The 17584-nt window shown below is 35.0% G+C and overlaps 1 protein-coding gene and 1 pseudogene across 1 annotated transcript in view; one reads left to right on the top strand and one right to left on the bottom strand.

The window, feature by feature from the left end:
* LOC107670520 (RCC1 and BTB domain-containing protein 2-like) overlaps positions 1-9950 on the bottom strand; it is a 32646-nt gene extending 22696 nt beyond the window's left edge. Inside the window, exons 1-6 of the mRNA XM_016463168.1 lie at positions 9802-9950; positions 8837-8968; positions 7256-7406; positions 4325-4491; positions 1524-1682; positions 807-914 (exon numbers count right to left, since the gene is read on the bottom strand). Coding sequence (XP_016318654.1) covers positions 807-914; positions 1524-1682; positions 4325-4491; positions 7256-7406; positions 8837-8962 — 711 coding nt within the window. The 5' untranslated portion in view covers positions 8963-8968; positions 9802-9950. The remainder of the gene's footprint in view (positions 1-806; positions 915-1523; positions 1683-4324; positions 4492-7255; positions 7407-8836; positions 8969-9801) is intronic.
* A 1689-nt stretch (positions 9951-11639) lies between these two features.
* LOC107670682 (cysteinyl leukotriene receptor 2-like) lies at positions 11640-14245 on the top strand (annotated as a pseudogene).
* The last annotated feature ends 3339 nt before the right edge of the window (positions 14246-17584 follow it).

Here is a 17584-nt window from a genome sequence, read left to right as displayed (position 1 = left end):
ATAAATTTTTTTTTTTTTTTTTTTTCAAATATTACTTATTATAATAAGTATATTAATAATAATATTATAATTCTATTTGCTTTAGTTTTTGTCTGTGGGTCATTAAATTAGCAAATAATGAAAAGAATATACAAATCTGTCATTATTATAACATAATAAATAAGTATTTATGTTAACTTAATTTTTTTTGTTATCTGAAATAGGGCTTAAATAATTGAAAATATAAATATTAAATTTATATAACTTAAAGAAACTAAAATAAATGTTTAAAACATAAAATAAGCAATGTTGTCTTGGAAACTATCTGAAATAAAATAAGCTGAAGTACTAAAATAATAAAAGTAAAACCAAAATAAATATAAAATTAGTTAAATAGGCATTTACAAAAAAAAAACCTAATAAAAACTGACAAAAGCATATAACAGAAGCACCATTTTTTTATTTTATTTTATAAGTTAAAATAAAAACTTAAAATCAAAAACAATTAATAGCGAATTCAAAACATTAATATATACTGCAATAGTATATAAACAATACTAAAATAACACTGCATTTTACTGTATTAATACACTTATTTTTGAATCAATGTGAAAAAAATACGCATAAAACTGAGACTTTGATGTGACTTGGCTTTAATAAAATGTTTGTTAATATGAACATAGAATATACTAGATTTTAATTTAATGTATAATATATTGTTCGCTGCAAAGTAAAAGCTATCACCTAAGCCTTTCTTACAGAAGCCACCTCATTTCAGAAGACCACCATACTCCACTGATTAATACCCAGAGGTCTTTGTTTGTCACCTGTACAATGTTGATTCCCTGTAAGGCGGCGATCCGGCAAGGGGTTTGCTGGTTGCCATTGTTACCCAAACCAAGCTGCCCATTGCAGTTATAACCCCAGCCGTAAGTCTGTCAACACAGAGCCTTGAGATAAACCAAGTGCTAATTACAGCAAATAATGTACAGTAACAATAATTACCAAAAAAACAACAACAACAACAACTACAATTATCATTTTACTATGAAAACATGAAGGAATCACTGTCAATATTAGGTGAGAAAAGAGATTATAGAGAAAATTATTGAGAAAAGTATCACTGAGAAGTGTTGAAGGCATAATAAAGCACAACAAAACTCACAGCTGACAGTTGAGACAGTCTTTTGATATGCGGCAGTTGTTGATTGTAACTAAGTAACAGAACTAAACATCATATCCTGACAGCATGTCAACTTTTCCTAAAAGCATGCTCATCAATAATAGGGTTTTAACATATTACTTTAGAGCAAATAATTATTTAAAACACACTCAATACATCAAAAAAAACAATTACTCATGCCCCCTGACACATGCATACATTCCATAATAAAGAATTTTATTTTTTTTATTTGATGGCTAATCCAGCAAATAGTAATACATGTGATTACATGTGAAAACATATAATCTAATTTATTTGATTATTTTTTATTTGATTGTCATCTGTAATTCTTGATTAAACTCTTCTTGTTATTTAAACTCACCTCTCCATTATCCAGAACGGCCATAGAGCAGAGCTGTCCACAGGCGATGTTGACCACCACCTTATTTTGCAGGCAGCTGCTGACCCTGCGTGGGGTGGGCTGGTTGGCCGTGGATCCAGAGCCCACCTGCCCGGAGTTGTTGTATCCCCAAGCATACACCTGAGAACAAGAGAGGAAATAAGTAACTGGAGACTGTTCAAGTAACTGTAAGCGGTTTAAAGAAAAAGCATGAAATAATTGGAATGCAAGGTTATCTACATAGGATGTGACAAAGCGACCGGTGCAAATCATTTGAACTTTGTGCCTGTACATCATAAATAAAATGAGGCATCAGTTTACTTCTAACTCGCTCAGTTTACAAGCAGTTTTGCTCGTGTCCGGTGTAGACACGGTGTTAGTTTTCAGTGTCACATGATCCTTCATAAATCATTCTAATATGCTGATTTGGTGTCCAAGACGCATTTCTAATAATTACCAATGTTGAAAATGTTTGTGCTGCACACGTATTTTTGTTAATATATTTGTGATGCATTGATAGCATGGATGGCATGTTTTTTTGTTTTTTTTAATGATAACGTTTTTGTTTTGTGAACCTTCTTCAAAAACTTCGTTTGTTACTGTCATCTCCTGCAGTTTTATCCCATGGTCTGCCACTCCTTCAATAATGCCTTATTTCCCAACTCTGGATTTTTGCAAGAACACTCAGTTTTGAGGTCAGCCAACTGTGATTCACAGCTGCTCCGTCTTTTTGATCAAGTACCTCATTGACTTCACTCGTGTTTCAGTACCTTCAGGATATTCCAGCTAGTCATTTTCAGGAACCTTGTGTTAAAAATTGTTGGGAATTTTCTGCATGAACACAGGAAACTCTTTCTTCTCTCAGACTTTAATATTTATTATGCTGAACATGTCAAGTAAGGGCATTTGAGTTGCCCATTTCCGGGGTAACTTGTCAAAAGTGGTGAATATTTGCAATGAATCTTTTATAATTAACTTACTAAGATTTTTGTCATTTTGTTTTTCCATTTTTTCCATTTCATTCAAAAAATAAAGTCGTAACCCTAGTGAAAAATAAATATACTAAAATGTATTTGAAATACATTTATTTTATGCTAAGCACACTACAAATACCTTTACATATTTTTTATATGTACTTACTAAAAGTACCCTGCAACTGTACTTTTAGTATCCTAAACTGGTATCCTTAAAGTCTGCTAAATTGGAACAAAAAATGTTGTACTTAAATGCACTTTAATTGTGCGGAAGTAGTGCTGAAGTCCAACTAAAGATATGCTGAAGTATATTTGATTGTGTTAAAGTGGAACTATTGCAAGTATACTTTAGGTACAATTTAAATATCTTGCATTTAAAACCAATATTATTCAAAGATCATACAATCCTCATCAATAGTGACATTAAAACACATTTTAGGCTTAATATTAAAGGTGCCATAGAATCGCATATGTTATTGAATAATAACAGTTCTGTACATGGAAACCATTGTTTCCTCCTCCTTATGTAAATCTTGTGCATGCAAAAGACCACTGAAAAATAGGCGAATCAGAACATAACACCGACCGTGACGTTACAGTCGGGATCACTAATAGTTACGCCCCCAACATTTGCATATACCCGCCCACGTTCTATGCCAGCCGCCAGCCGAACCTGCACAGCCGAATCATCAGAAGTTCTGCAGGTATTGTGAAGAAACAAGCGAGGATAATAGCGAAAATGGCAGATCATGGAAATAAATGTTATGTTCCAGGCTGTGCAGGGGATGTGATGTGCAGGGATGGGTTAGTGTCTGTATTCAGAAAGGCACGGAAAACAAATAACGCACGTTCTAATAAAATTTACCACATAAACAGAGTAAGGAGAGATGACTGAGGATGATGGCGAATGATTTACAGATCCTGAGCACCACTGACAATGATCTGATCTTGTAAAATGTGTGGTAAGTACTGCCGCTGTAGTTTACACAGATCAAGTGCGATCGCAAATCTTGAAAGTGAAAGTAAAACGCGATCGTGCATTCGAAAGCAGTTTCAATGCCCCGCATATTAATAGCGGCTCCCTGATGCCCGCATTTTATATACAGTTTTTGCCCTTAACTAAGCCACATACCTTCTATGTAGATATCAGAGAACAATTTAAAATATTGTATCAATGCATTCTATGGCACCATTAAGAAATGTGCATTGTGCACAAGTAGTAATCCAAATAAAGTTAAATAATTTTTATATCAGTACGTCTCGAGCAATATGTCAGTAAATATGTAAATAGATTTGAACTATACTTAGGATTAAATAAATGTATTTTAAATATATTACTTTTTTACTAGGGAAGTGAAAACAATTAGACAGAATAGTGGTTCTGCACTATTAAAGCTATTAAAATATAAAATAGCTGCCTTTATATTTTAGGAAGGGGTCCCTCACAAGGGGAATATAGTATTTAGGGCACTTTGACATTAAAAAGATTAGATTAAAGGACAAAAACTGTTGTATAAATATATAATGTATAATGATATAAAGACATTAGAAACTGTTGTATAAAGGCATAATGATATAAAGGCATTCAGTATAATTATAGTAACAGAGCAGTATTATATGGAAACCATAGGATAACACAAACTTTTTGTGAGAAAAAAACTGAACTCAGAATTCTGTTGTGTGATTTATTGTTTTGTTCTGTAAGATGTAAACTCAGAAATGTGGGGGAAAATCCAGAAAAAAAGATTTTCCATTTCCTCATTTTTGTTTGATAAAATCATAACCAGCATATCTTTTTTTTTTTTTTACCTCTCCCTCTGTGGTGAGGGCTATGGTGTGATGAGAGCCACAGGCCACCTCTGTCACCCTCTTGCTGATGAGGTTGGTGGAAACCAAGGCAGGAGTCAGACCGTGGTTGGTGGTGCCATTACCCAGCTGACTGTAGCCATTGTGACCCCAGGCATAAACTTCTCCATCTACAGACACAGAAGACAAGATATAGATCTGAAGATGACAAAACTTTGTCTCAGGTCTTTGGTTGGGAGACAAACATACTGGAAAAGCAGATCTAGAATCTACTATACAAGGCCTAAATGAACAGTGCCAAACAAAAATAAAATTGGCTTTGGTGAGTATAAAACTGAACTTGAACAGCTGACATACGTGATTTAATCAAAGACACAGGCCTAATGTTGACCATCTGAAAACATCTGCTATGACTCAACTTTTACCTCAGTGGAAACTGAATCATTTCATGTTTATCAGGTATGAAAATGTTTTGTTTTCCAAAACTCATGTTGCAACATGTAGAATATTTCTCATATTACAAACTATAAAAAATCACACTTGATCATTTGTTTTGTTTTTGCCATCTGTCGTCAGACTGCATAGATGTTTAGTTAATCCTAATAAGTGTTTTTAAAAGGCCTCCTGAAGGTTTTACCACAAAACGAAACCATTTAAAGCAGAGGTGGGTGAAGAAAACATTATCTTGATCTTATAACACACAATCACTATCCACGATTGGAGTTGCAATCTTCCTAATTTTGAAATGTGCCATTTAGAATATCCAGACTGGAACAAGCCAATGGACTTATCTATATGAAACATGTAAAACTCTATATTGCATTAAAGAATCGGTTAAAACACTGCATAGTGCATAGTCTTTTCTGTATGAATTAAATATAAGCAGATTTTTAAATCTACTAATGTTATTCTTTTAAGAGCAGTGAGAGGTTTTCTCTTTGTCTTTTGTTGTTTGATTTAAGACCAATTATGGATCGAATACATGAATCCGCTTATAAAGAGGGACAAAAGTACACCTCTTTAAAGGGGTCATATGATGCGATTTCAATTTTTCCTTTCTCTTTGGAGTGTTACAAGCTCTTGGTGCATAAAGAAGATCTGTAAAGTTGCAAAGACTAAAGTCTCAAATCCAAAGAGATATTTTTTATAAAAGTTCAGAGTCAGCCACACCTACCTAAAACGGCTCGTTCGAACACGCCCCCACATATCTACATCACTATGTGGGAAGATTTGCATAACGCCGCCGAAATGTTCACGCAAAGAAAGAAGGCGTAACTTTTAGTCTCACTGTAGTTTTGTTGACACTGCAGCCATGTCGTGAAGACGCTGTGTGCTTCGCTGTGAAAGCGAAACTACTTTGTTTGGTCTTCCAAAAGAGAACGATATCCGCTTCGTCATGCCTAGAGCTGATCTGTGCTGGTCGCTGAGGGAATACATCAACTTTCACCGTGGACGAAGCGGAATCCAGCCCGGGGTCCGTCACATGTGGTTGCCGTTCATTCGTCGGATCCGCCAGGCACGCCGTTCTCGATCCCGCTGCCTCAGCTCACTCTTGCCCGGCCTCAGCGCACGCTAAGTCAGGGCTTCCCCTCACGCTAGGCCGCTGTGTTTTTCGTTGTGAAAGCTTAACTTTAAACCGCATAAACACATTTCATTACACCAAATACACAAAATAATGTTCTTTTTAGCAGCATCATATGACCCCTTTAAAGGAAAGGAGCGGCATTGATTATCACATTTTCATTATCATTGGAAGCCAAATTAAAATCGAAACTTAAATTTGATTAATCGCACAGCCTAGCTAGCTCACGTGGATATGTCAACACTCATGAAAAAAACGCATTATATAAACATGTGATACAATTTGACCAGTCAGCACAGCCATCTAGTAGCCAGTCAATGTTTTAGTTTTTACATCATTATGCGGACATAAAAGATTCACTTGAAAAGTAGATTGTGGATGTCTTCAAGATCGAGCATTGCTAATAGCATTATATTAAACAGATGACAACTCTTAGTACACTGAGCTCAGACCCCACACTTACACAGGCCTAATCTGATACATAGTCAAGTCAGTCAAATCATGTCTGAATGTGGAATACATCTCCCATGAAATTCTGTGATATAATCTCAAGACCCATAAACACTAGATTGAAGATTAAACTTCAGTGTGATGATGTGCTACTACGACATGCCTTTAACACAATCCCTGATGTAAAAAGCTTGCAAAAAATACTTTAAAATATTTTTAATAATTAATATTATATATATATTTTAATAATTAAATCATGGTTTAGACCAGCGGTGCCCAAACTCGGTCCTGGAGGGCCGGTGTCCTGCAGAGTTTAGCTCCAACTTGCCTCAACACACCTGCCTTTAAGTTTCTAGCATGCCTAGTAAGAGCTTGATTAGCTGGTTCAGGTGTGTTTAATTGGTGTTGGAGCTAAACTCTTCAGGACACCGACCCTCCAGGACCGAATTTGGACACCCCTGGTTTAGACATTATACTTCTATACATGCCTCTTGATGCTTTCATTACAACTACAACTGCAAGACTTCATTACAACAAGTCACTGCAGCTCACCATGTTTTTACATTTTGCTTATGATAATTTTAAATTCAGATCACACCCACTTCCATAAGGTCTGTTTATATACATTTACAATCTTGATAAACTAGTATAAATATCATTAGGAACGTACGGGGACGGGGAATGTCCTGCTTATATATTATAATATCTGACCCCTCATATTACAGCTGCACAATAATATATAATAATAATAATAATAATACACATTTATGATAAACAAATAATAATATTAATGAGTTTTCGCCATTGAAAGATTTCTAATTTCGCCATCCTGCAACCACAATTATTTGGTACAGGCAAATACCAAATCATCGCCATTGTTTCATGTCAAAAATCTGTCCAACCTGCAGTGGCGATGACCACGTGTGGCCCTGTGCCGTAGCTCAAAGATACAATTTTTTTCCCACACAAGATGTCTATCCGCCTGGGCTCAATGGTGCTTTGCGTGTCTCCCAGCCCCAGGCAGCCACTGCAGTTCGTCCCCAGTGCAAACACCTGTGGGTGACACACACAAACACATCAGTTAGGTTGTTTAACACTTGACACAAACTTTTCATTATGTTTATTTATATTTACTTATAGTTAGAACTTAATCTTCACATAAACTATAAATTGTATAAGAATAAACTATAAATTGAATACAGATTCTTTCTTTCTTTCTTTTGTTGTTTGATTTACATCAATGACAGACTGCAGCAGGTTTCACTTTAAATGCAGCACTGTCTCTTTAAAATCTGATGTGCATGACATGGATCTGACACACATCCGATTTTCTTCCCAGTTCTTTACGGTCATTTAGTACTTTTTAACTCATTTAAGACTGTTTATGAGGTTACTCACCAAAAATGGGCATTTTGGCATAATTCTGTGTTTTTGTTCGCAAGCTCACTGCGCTACAATCGTGCTCCACAGACAACATGCCAGCACTGAATTAAGTTCTCTTTTGCGTCTTATTGTGCTTGATAGCATGTTCATATAGTCTACTGTACCGCTAGACAAAGGGATACCAGGGGAAAAAATGGATGCCATGTTAAATACATTAAACATTTTTAGCACGATAAACTAAAAAAAAAAAAATGAATCACACAATTAACGAGTTAATTTTGACATCCCTACTTATAGTTTATTAAGCCACTGACTCTCACTCAATATTCAGAGAATATCAGTCAAGACCATGTTTACAGAACAGATAATTCTGGTTTTAAAATCTTACTGGATGAGACATTCATCCAGTAAGATTTTGAGAAGGCAGTTTTGTGCTGTCAGTTTAGCACTTGATCCCTACTTACAGTATGTACATGAGATACATGAGATTATAGAGTCGCTTTAATGAGAAAGCATTTGTTGAAAAGATAAATGGTATCTAAAGGCAGTCCATGTTTTATTGTGGTTAAAAAGCATTAAAGGAAAACAGAGCTAAAAAAGGAAGTGGCCAGGCTCAGGACACGCACCAGAGCTCCTCTCAGTAAGCAAACAAGCCTTATGTTAGTATTACGAGCCTAAATATAGCTTTATTCTATCTGCTTATCACCAGCCCAAGATCACTCTGCCTTTGTCTCTGTCTCTTTCCAATCAGTATATGTGTGCAGAGCTCAACAAAACATTTTTTTTCTACTGTAGCTTAGATTTTTTTACTTTCCCTGACAAAATTCTCGCCGCCTTTATTTGATAAAAACAATAATAATAAAATATGTTTAAATTTAAACCAAATTTACCTTCAATTTTAAAACGATGGCAAACAACTACTAATTTGTTTGTAATTATGAACGTATTCTTACTGAAGCATCCTTATCATTATCATGTGTGTGAGACAGTGAGAGTGTGAGAGAGCAAGAGCTCCACCAAACCCAACGAAGATTTTCCAGCAAAGATGTTTACTCATTTATGGTTAATCTGTCCACTAAAAGCTTTCAGCATGTCTGTACCTCGTCATTGACGGTAACGTAGATAGCCTCATTTGCAGCGCTACCGAACACACAGGCTTGGCGGATGAGCCGCAGTTCCTCAGGGGGCAGGAGGGCAAACAGCGGCCACTTTCCCACGTCCAGCATACTACTCTGTGACACAACATATATGCATTAGGAAAGCATTAGCGCATCTCGAAAACTTGTTAGCATTTTTGGGTATCTCTCTCGCTCTCTCTCTCTCTCTCTCTATATATATATACAGTATAAACACATATAGTATAAATTGCAATGAAGTACCATATAATTTTTTCAAAGCTTCACCAATAAGTACCATTTACTTCAATGTTCATAAATATGTATCAACGTGGTACCATGCTGTTCTTGGAAATAAGTACTATGGTACCACACAAGTACTTTATTGTCAAGGAAATACCATGACTTTTGAATATGGATGAAATATTTACATTTTGAAACGAAATTCTAAATTAACATTGTTACTTTAGTTAATACAGTACATGTAACATGCTAGTTAGTTTAACTGACGTAAATAAAAGAAATCCTTACCAAATAAATAATAATAATAATAATAATAATAATAATATGTGACCAAACAACAACCTTTAAAATAATAATAATATTAAACATCTAGTCAGGGTTATAAAGTATAAATGAATGTTTACGCAAATAAACGGGCGTTGTTACTCAGCAGCTGTTAGTTAGCTAACAAGCTAGCAATCGTTTACATTCATAACACCTCGTGTGCTTATAGAAATAAAAACAGCCCACAAGTCTGAATAAGCCTCAAGCTAAGATGTTCAATTACACAGTGAACCGCTCAGTAGCAGCTGTTATAACATATCTAAAGGTGTTTGAATGAGTAAAGCTGCTAGCTGATGTTAGCCAGCTGCATAGATTGACGTCATGGCGAAGTGTCAATCCAACTCAGCGCGAGGTTTTACAAAAGAAACTCTCTAAATGTTTACCTTGTGTTAACTTAAACTCCAAGTCTTCATTCCGGGTCTCAGAGGATGATGTAGATATGGTAAAGCGGTCAGTTTTGCATGACTACGAGTGAGAAGAGCAGAGATGTGGCTGTGCCCAGTCTTCTCAGCTGGCAGTGTGTCATATATGGGTGGATTTGACCCACACAGGATTTGAGCCAAACTTCCCTGATAAACAAATGACCATGGCAACTACAGTAAAATCGTATATTTACTACAGATATAGGCACTAGTGTAAAACTATAATAACTTGTGGTTAAATGTGAGATAGACTGTTAACGCTATTTTTTTAAGACAGTCATAAATAAGACAATTATAGGCATCACTAGTGACATAAAAAGTATTGAAAAATACAATGGTAAGCAAAAACGATGGTTTGGTACATTTTCGGTACAGTGGGGGAACTTTATTATTTTTTATTAAACACTGGTTTACTGAACAAATAGTGGCTTTGTCGTTAAGTTCAATTTTCTTAAGCATAAAAAAATCTATCTCATCTAATGCATTAAACTATACAAGGAACCCTATTACTCCTTGTATACTAAATAATTGTAACTAAATAATTACTCCTTGTATAATAAGTAAATACAATTCTGTTTCGGAACTGGCAACGGAGGCGTGGTATGAGATGTGTAAAAAAACATTTCTTCACACAAGTGTTTTAAGGATGAAATACTGACAAATGTCTTGAGGTATGGCGACTGTGGTATAAGCGGAACAGGGCCATAGTTGGGTAATGTGGAGCCCCGGTGCAGGTTGAAGCTGTGAGCCCTGGTTCGCCTCAGTTGACATCGCATTCTGGGGGCCGCATCAACAGCCAGGGGCCCCTAGAATCGTCACCAACTTTCTCCCAGAGATTGCCCTGAAGTGGAATAATTGTGACTGCATTACCACCAGGTATGCTTTATTTCAAATATTCCTATGCACAGTGTACAACTTGTGTCATATAGTGTGACAACATGCATCATAGTGTATCAAGCAACTGTGAACAGTATCTTTTTTCCTGGGAAATAGCAGTTGTTTGTTTTATTGTAGCCAAGCCTTTGTGTCTATAAAGAAACTGACTTGAATAAACTCTGAGAAATACTTACTGGAGTAAAAAAAAATATGACATCTATCCCCATGCTATAATGCCTATCAACTGATACCATATGGTACCACCACAGTAAATTTCTCCCAGTGCCTAGGTCATATTTCATACCAAATTTGCAAGAAATGAAAATATCAGTAACATGCATTTATAAAACAGATTGAAGTTCCATGTCATGCTGACGTCAAGGATAAAAATAAAAAAAAATGATGACAATTATACACATTTACCCTTTAAAATAAAATATGTGTTATATATTTTCTTAGAAATTACAACTGTAAATTTCTAAGGCCTGGCATAAACACATTTTGAAGGTGTGGTGCCACCCCTGGGAAATTATGTCCATTACCCAGTTACTAGAGTTGAGTTTTATGTTCGGTGTCATTAATTCTAAATGCATTAAATGTATTTATAAAACCTCCTCATTAAATCCTTACTCAGCATGTGATGACTGGAAACACACTTCATTTTGGGAATGTCATGCATCAACAACAAGGAAATCTCAAGAGTAGAGCAGACCCAAACTGAGTTTATCTTGGATCAGACAATGTATACTTCTACATGTGGTTTACAAATAATTTGATCCAACTTATTATTAGGTTTTAGTTTATATAATATAATATGGATATGGTTGTATGAATATACCGCTTCGGATACCTCCGGCAGAAGATCAGAGATGATTGGGTGTGTCTGTGGTCTGAGAAATTGAGTCATTTCTCCAGAGCAGCAGTTGTGTAGAGTCATGTCTTTATATGGCTTCCTCTCACCACTCTTACTGTTGCACAGGATTTAGGTTACATTTGTGGGGACTGGACTATTTTGGACTTCGTGGATTTAGGTTTTTGGCTGCCTCTTCACAAGTAAGTGCATTAGATTTTTTTAGTTAAAATAGACATTGTTTCAATAGACTATTGATAGTGAGGTACTGTATATATACTTTTAGCATGCACCCTAAAAAATAAAGGTTCAAAAGGGGGGTTTTCAGAATGATGCTTAAAATATTTTTTTTGTTCTTAGTGTGAAGAACATTTTAATCGTCTAAAGAATCCCTTTTCCACTATAAAAACCTAAAGGTTCTTCATGGAACCATCAAGGCCAATAAACAACCTTTGTTTTTAATGGTATACATATTATTATAATTTATTGTAATGATAATGGTGTTAAAAATATATCTTTGTAGATATATTGCAGATTGTATTAATGCTTCAGTTCCTACAAATGTAAGATAATATGGATTTATCTCTTTCCAGAGACAAGCAGACCAGTCCAATTATTATTTAAAAAAATATATTTCCTATGGGTCTTTGCTCAACAACATGTATGTTCAAATGTTGTGTTTTGTGTTTTAATGCAGCATTTAGATAATCAAGACTGTGAATTAAACAGACTGTTATCAATTACAGCAGCAGCTGCAACTGAATAATAAAATAGACCATGTATGTATGTCCAACAGTGGACACAAGTGATATGCAAATGATGCATTCAATTGTATTCTGTGATGAAAATGACCATTTTTAACATTTTGGAATAAAATGACTGATCCCTTTGTCTTTCTTAGGTTAATTCCATAACTAGCAATTTATGTATCCTAAATACACACATTTGTCATACACTTTTCTTTATAATTTGACAAAATTACAGCTTAATTGGAAATTATGCACATACAAGACAAAAACAATTTAGGTTCCTGAGAGATTTTATTTAGGGCGTTATACCACAAACAGCCATTAAAACTCCATTTTTAAAATGCATTTTTCTGTCACAAATGTCTAAATATCTCTGTCAATATTACTTCTATCACAAAATAACCACCAAATATGGAATCTTGAGACTCAGACCGACGATGTGCCTTTTGTTAAGATTATAAAAAGTTTTGATTCTAAAAGACCATAATACATTTTGTAATATGACACCTGACTCCACCCACTAAGGGGGAGGAGACAGCCAAAAGATTTTAAAGTAACATTTCCATGGTAAAGCAATGTCCGATTACAAAATGGTTTTCACAGGATGAATTTTGAGGTTTTAAGCTTTCAAATGATATGTAATTAATGATTATTACTAAGATATGTGACAGAGAAAAAAGACAACAAAAAAAAGAGCGCCAACAGGCCCACCGGTGGGCCGGTGGCACTTAAGAGGTTAAACAAAATCAACCCTTGGGACATAAAAGTGCCTGAAACACTCACATATTTAGCTGTCTAATTTGAAAATGGTTCAGATTCCTTATTCATTTTTTAAAATGCCATCTCTTTGATTTTGTTCACAGAATTCCCCAACCCAACAATGAATCATTATTCATCGAATTTCACAAACTGCTCCATCAGTGATTTCAAGCGCACCGTCTACCCAATTGCCTATCTCTTCATCTTTTCCCTTGGGCTTGTTGGCAACCTCATATCTCTGTTCTTCTTCATTTCCTCATCGTTCAGACGAAAAGCGTCTTTTTCTCCAGTCAACATCCTCATGCTCAATCTCCTTCTATCTGATCTGATGATGGTGTGCTCGCTGCCGTTTCGAGCCGCCTACTATCTCATGGACTACTGGGCCTTCGGAGACATCACCTGCCGGATCATGTCCTGCGTCTTCTACATCAACATGTACGGCAGCATCTACTTCCTGGCGGTTCTGAGCATGGTTCGCTTCGTGGCCATCGTGAAGCCCTTCACATACGTGCGCTGGCAATGCTCTAGGAAAGCCTGGGTGTTATGCATTGTCATCTGGCTGATCGTGTCTGTGGCGTCCATCCCGCTTCTGAAAGCAGGAACTTACGTGGAGTCTAATCAGACCAAATGCCTGGATCTGAGGCCGTCCCAGGTGGGGACCATTATCATGTTGAATCGAGGGGTTTTGTTTTTAGGCTTCGTTATGCCCTTCGTGGTCATCTCAGTGTGTTACATTTTTGCAGCCTTGTATTTGCTAAAGCTAAGGAAGACCAGGCAGAATCAAAGATCTCAGTTCAATCACAAGAAGTCCTGCTCTCTCGTCATTATTGTTCTGCTGATTTTTCTCGCGTGCTTTATGCCGTATCATGTCGTCCGAACTCTGTTTTTGGAGGCTGAGATGGACATTCATAACAAAGGTTATGACGAGTCCTGCCATTATATTGAAAGTCTGAGAAAGGCAGCGGTCATCACACACTGTCTGGCCTCGGGAAACAGTTGCCTGGATCCACTGCTTTTCTTTTTCGTTGGGGAAAACTTCATTAGCTTTTGGCGACAACATACACCGAGAAGACAGAGTTGTATAATTGAGCAGAATGTGAAAGTGTTGGAGAAGATAAACAACAATGATTTAGATAGACGTTTTAGACTAGTATAGAGTGCTTGGGACCAGTTAGGACTTGAGGGGGAAATTCCTGGAAAAGGCCATATCCTATATCTGGTGGATCTGTTGTCCCATGCAGGAAGAACTCGATTAACCTCCAGCAGGAAAGCACAGTTTCCATCCCATTTGTTCAAGAGAACAAAACAGATAATTATATTAAATCTTTTGCGCACGCATTTCAGTTTTACTAAAACAACACGATGGTATGCATTGATGTTGGTCCACTGGTCCATCTGTGGAGTCAAAGTTACTTAAGTTTTTATGTTGTGCATGGAGGAATTTATTTGGTACACGTGTTTCCAGTTTAGTTTATGTGCATGCCTTCTTATCAGATAATAATTATCTGCCTCAATTGGACACATATGTTTATTATGCATTTTTTTGTAAGGACCTACATGACAGTAAGTGCTTGTGTGCAGTTCAAAAGGATTCTTTTGAAGTACATTAGTGTTGATGATATATTTTAAACTTGTTTTGAGATTATACAACTGAACTGACCAAGTTTGAAGTTATTGTTCATGATGTAATGTTGTAAATGATTCAAAGATTTTTTTTTACAGAGTATTACATCGCTTATTTACTATCTATCTATCTATCTATCTATCTATCTACCTGTCTATCTGTCTATCTATCTACCTACCTACCTATCTATCTATCTATCTATCTATCTATCTATCTACATAATTGTAAATAATACAGTATTGCCAAAACTGACCTGACTATCAATCTGTGGATTTTTAAAATTAATTATTTCTCATTATTCATTGTTAAATTGTGGATATTTATACATTTACAATTTTGAAGTTATTCTCTGTATGTTAAAATACAATAAAATAAGACAATTGTATTTTAAAGTATTGTAGGAACTGTCTATACATCAGAAATCTTTCTGCAGTGCACAGATTTAGCCTATTTAGGAGAATGAAAGGCATTGCTGTGAAAAGACTCATGTCTGGTGTTTGAATAATTAAGATTAAAAAATGTTTTAAAGAAATCTCTTATACTTACCAAGGCTGCATTTATTGGATCAGATATACAGTAAAAAAAAAAAAGAAATATTGTGAAATATTATTACAATTTAAAGATTTTTTTTTTTTATATATATATTTTGACATTTAATTTATTCCTGTGATGGCAAAGCTGAATTTTCATCACATTACTTCAGTATTTACTGTCACATGATGATCATTCTAATATGCTGTTTTCCTGAAATATTTCTTATGAATTACTTAAACATTATTATGAAAGATGAAAAAAGTTGTACTTTTTGTGGGATTTTTATGGAAAGTGTGACACTACCCTTCAAAAGTTTGGTTCACACAAGGTTAAAAGAATACAACTTTTGATAAACAAGAATGCATTAAATATATATATATATATATATAAAACAGCAAAGGCATTTATAATGTTACTAAACATTTCCATTTCAAATAAATGTTCTTATGAACTTATGAAATGTATTATGGCTTCTATAAAAATATTAAGCAGCAACATAATAGTAAAAACACTATTAATTACTGAGCACCAATAATAATTGATAATGACTGAACAGCAAATAAGCATATTAGAATGATTTCTGAAGATTATGTGACACTGAAGCCTGGAGTAATGGCCAATGTAAATTCAGTTTTAACATCACAGGAATAAATGTAAATAGCTATATTAAAATAGAAAACAGCTATTTTAAATTGTAATAATATTTCACAATATCACTAAGATACTTTTCCAGAAAATTCTAAGATACCTTTTCACCTTGTACCATCTTGACAGCTAGCAAAGCTTGGATTCCCAAAATATTGGCTGCAGCCCCACCTGCCGGTCGTGCATTTTATCATAATAATAATAATAATAATTATTATTATTATTATTTACATAAAATGCACGACCGGCAGGTGGTTAATGACTAATGCAAACATGTTTACAAACTAATAAAATAATCATAAGTTATTATTATTTACAATTTATTCTAAATGTTAATACAGTTTATAAATAAAACTGTCATTAAAAATACAATACTGTATATATATATATATATATATATATATACACTCGCAAAGAAACTGCTCTATGTTTGAAGTGTTTCGGTAAGGCAGATGTCAGAGCAATAACAACCAAATGCAGCCACACGTCGCAACAGTTTCGGGAGAGCAGTTTCAGGTCAACAGTCTCAGTTAAATATTCAGGATGTGTATCAATACCCACACTTGCAGTCTTGCACTTGACCACTTGTCTTACATACTATTTCCTGTATTTGGCCTAAGTGTTCAAGTGGGCAGGAAGACTGCAAGTATGCGTAGAACTGTTGATTATACAATGGGACACACGTACAACAAGTGTTGCAAAAATGTAAGTAAAGTTTCTATAGAGCTTTATTTAGTACATTTAAGACCACAAGTGTGGGCACTGGGATAGAATTAGTGACGAGTTTTCATGACGACATTGCGCCCTCTGCCGGTAAAGCTATAAATGTAGCTACTATATTTGAACTATTTTTATAATAATAATAATAATAATAAAAACGTCACATTGTAATTTAAGCAATCACTCACTATTAATCTCAGGAAACGAATGTGCAACATAACAGTGACAATTGCAGCAAATTGCAATTCAATAATTAAAGATATTTAATGCAATTCAATAATCAAAGATATTTAAAGATGTTCCAAATCAGTAGAAACAATAAGAGATTTTTTTTTGATGATTCTATTGATGAGGTTTAGTTTGCTTTCCCCTTCTTGTCAATGTTTTCATTTTGTTTTATCCATTTGTTTATTAGACTTTATTGTTGTTGTTATCATATTTATAATTGTATTATTTTTTACTTTCATTTATTTTATTCATTAATTTGTTTATTTTGCTATGTTTGCCATGTGTGTGTGTTTGTCCTCTTGTCTAATTTCGAACGTTCAAGGCATGTGTGGTATAAGTATAACGTGTTAGTTTCTATGGAGGACCAAACCTGCAGAAATTAAAAAGAAATAAATAAGCAAATAAATAAATAAATATGTGTATAAATACACGTATTCTTGATTAAATACATATAGAAATAATTAAACGTGTGATTAAAGTAGGCAAATAAATAAAATAAATTAGTGGGCAAATGGAAAATGCAGAGCCAAGACAGGGGAACAGAGTCGCGTGACAGACACAGTGATGAAGCTGGTATGTGTTTGCAGTACACAAGTCACGGTTAAGACAGTTGACTCCACTGTGATGTGACCCTCCCTCTCCCGCTCTCTCTCTCTCTCTCGCTCTCTCTCTCGCTCTCTCTCTTGCACACACACACACACGATGTGCAAAACTCCGCATTTGAACAGTCAATAGCAAATACTTAAACTAATAACAAAA

The sequence above is a fragment of the Sinocyclocheilus anshuiensis genome, unplaced genomic scaffold, assembly GCF_001515605.1.
Source record: "Sinocyclocheilus anshuiensis isolate Anshui unplaced genomic scaffold, SAMN03320099.WGS_v1.1 scaffold513, whole genome shotgun sequence".
NCBI lineage: Eukaryota > Metazoa > Chordata > Actinopteri > Cypriniformes > Cyprinidae > Sinocyclocheilus > Sinocyclocheilus anshuiensis.
This window is presented reverse-complemented; position numbering and strand designations above follow the sequence as displayed.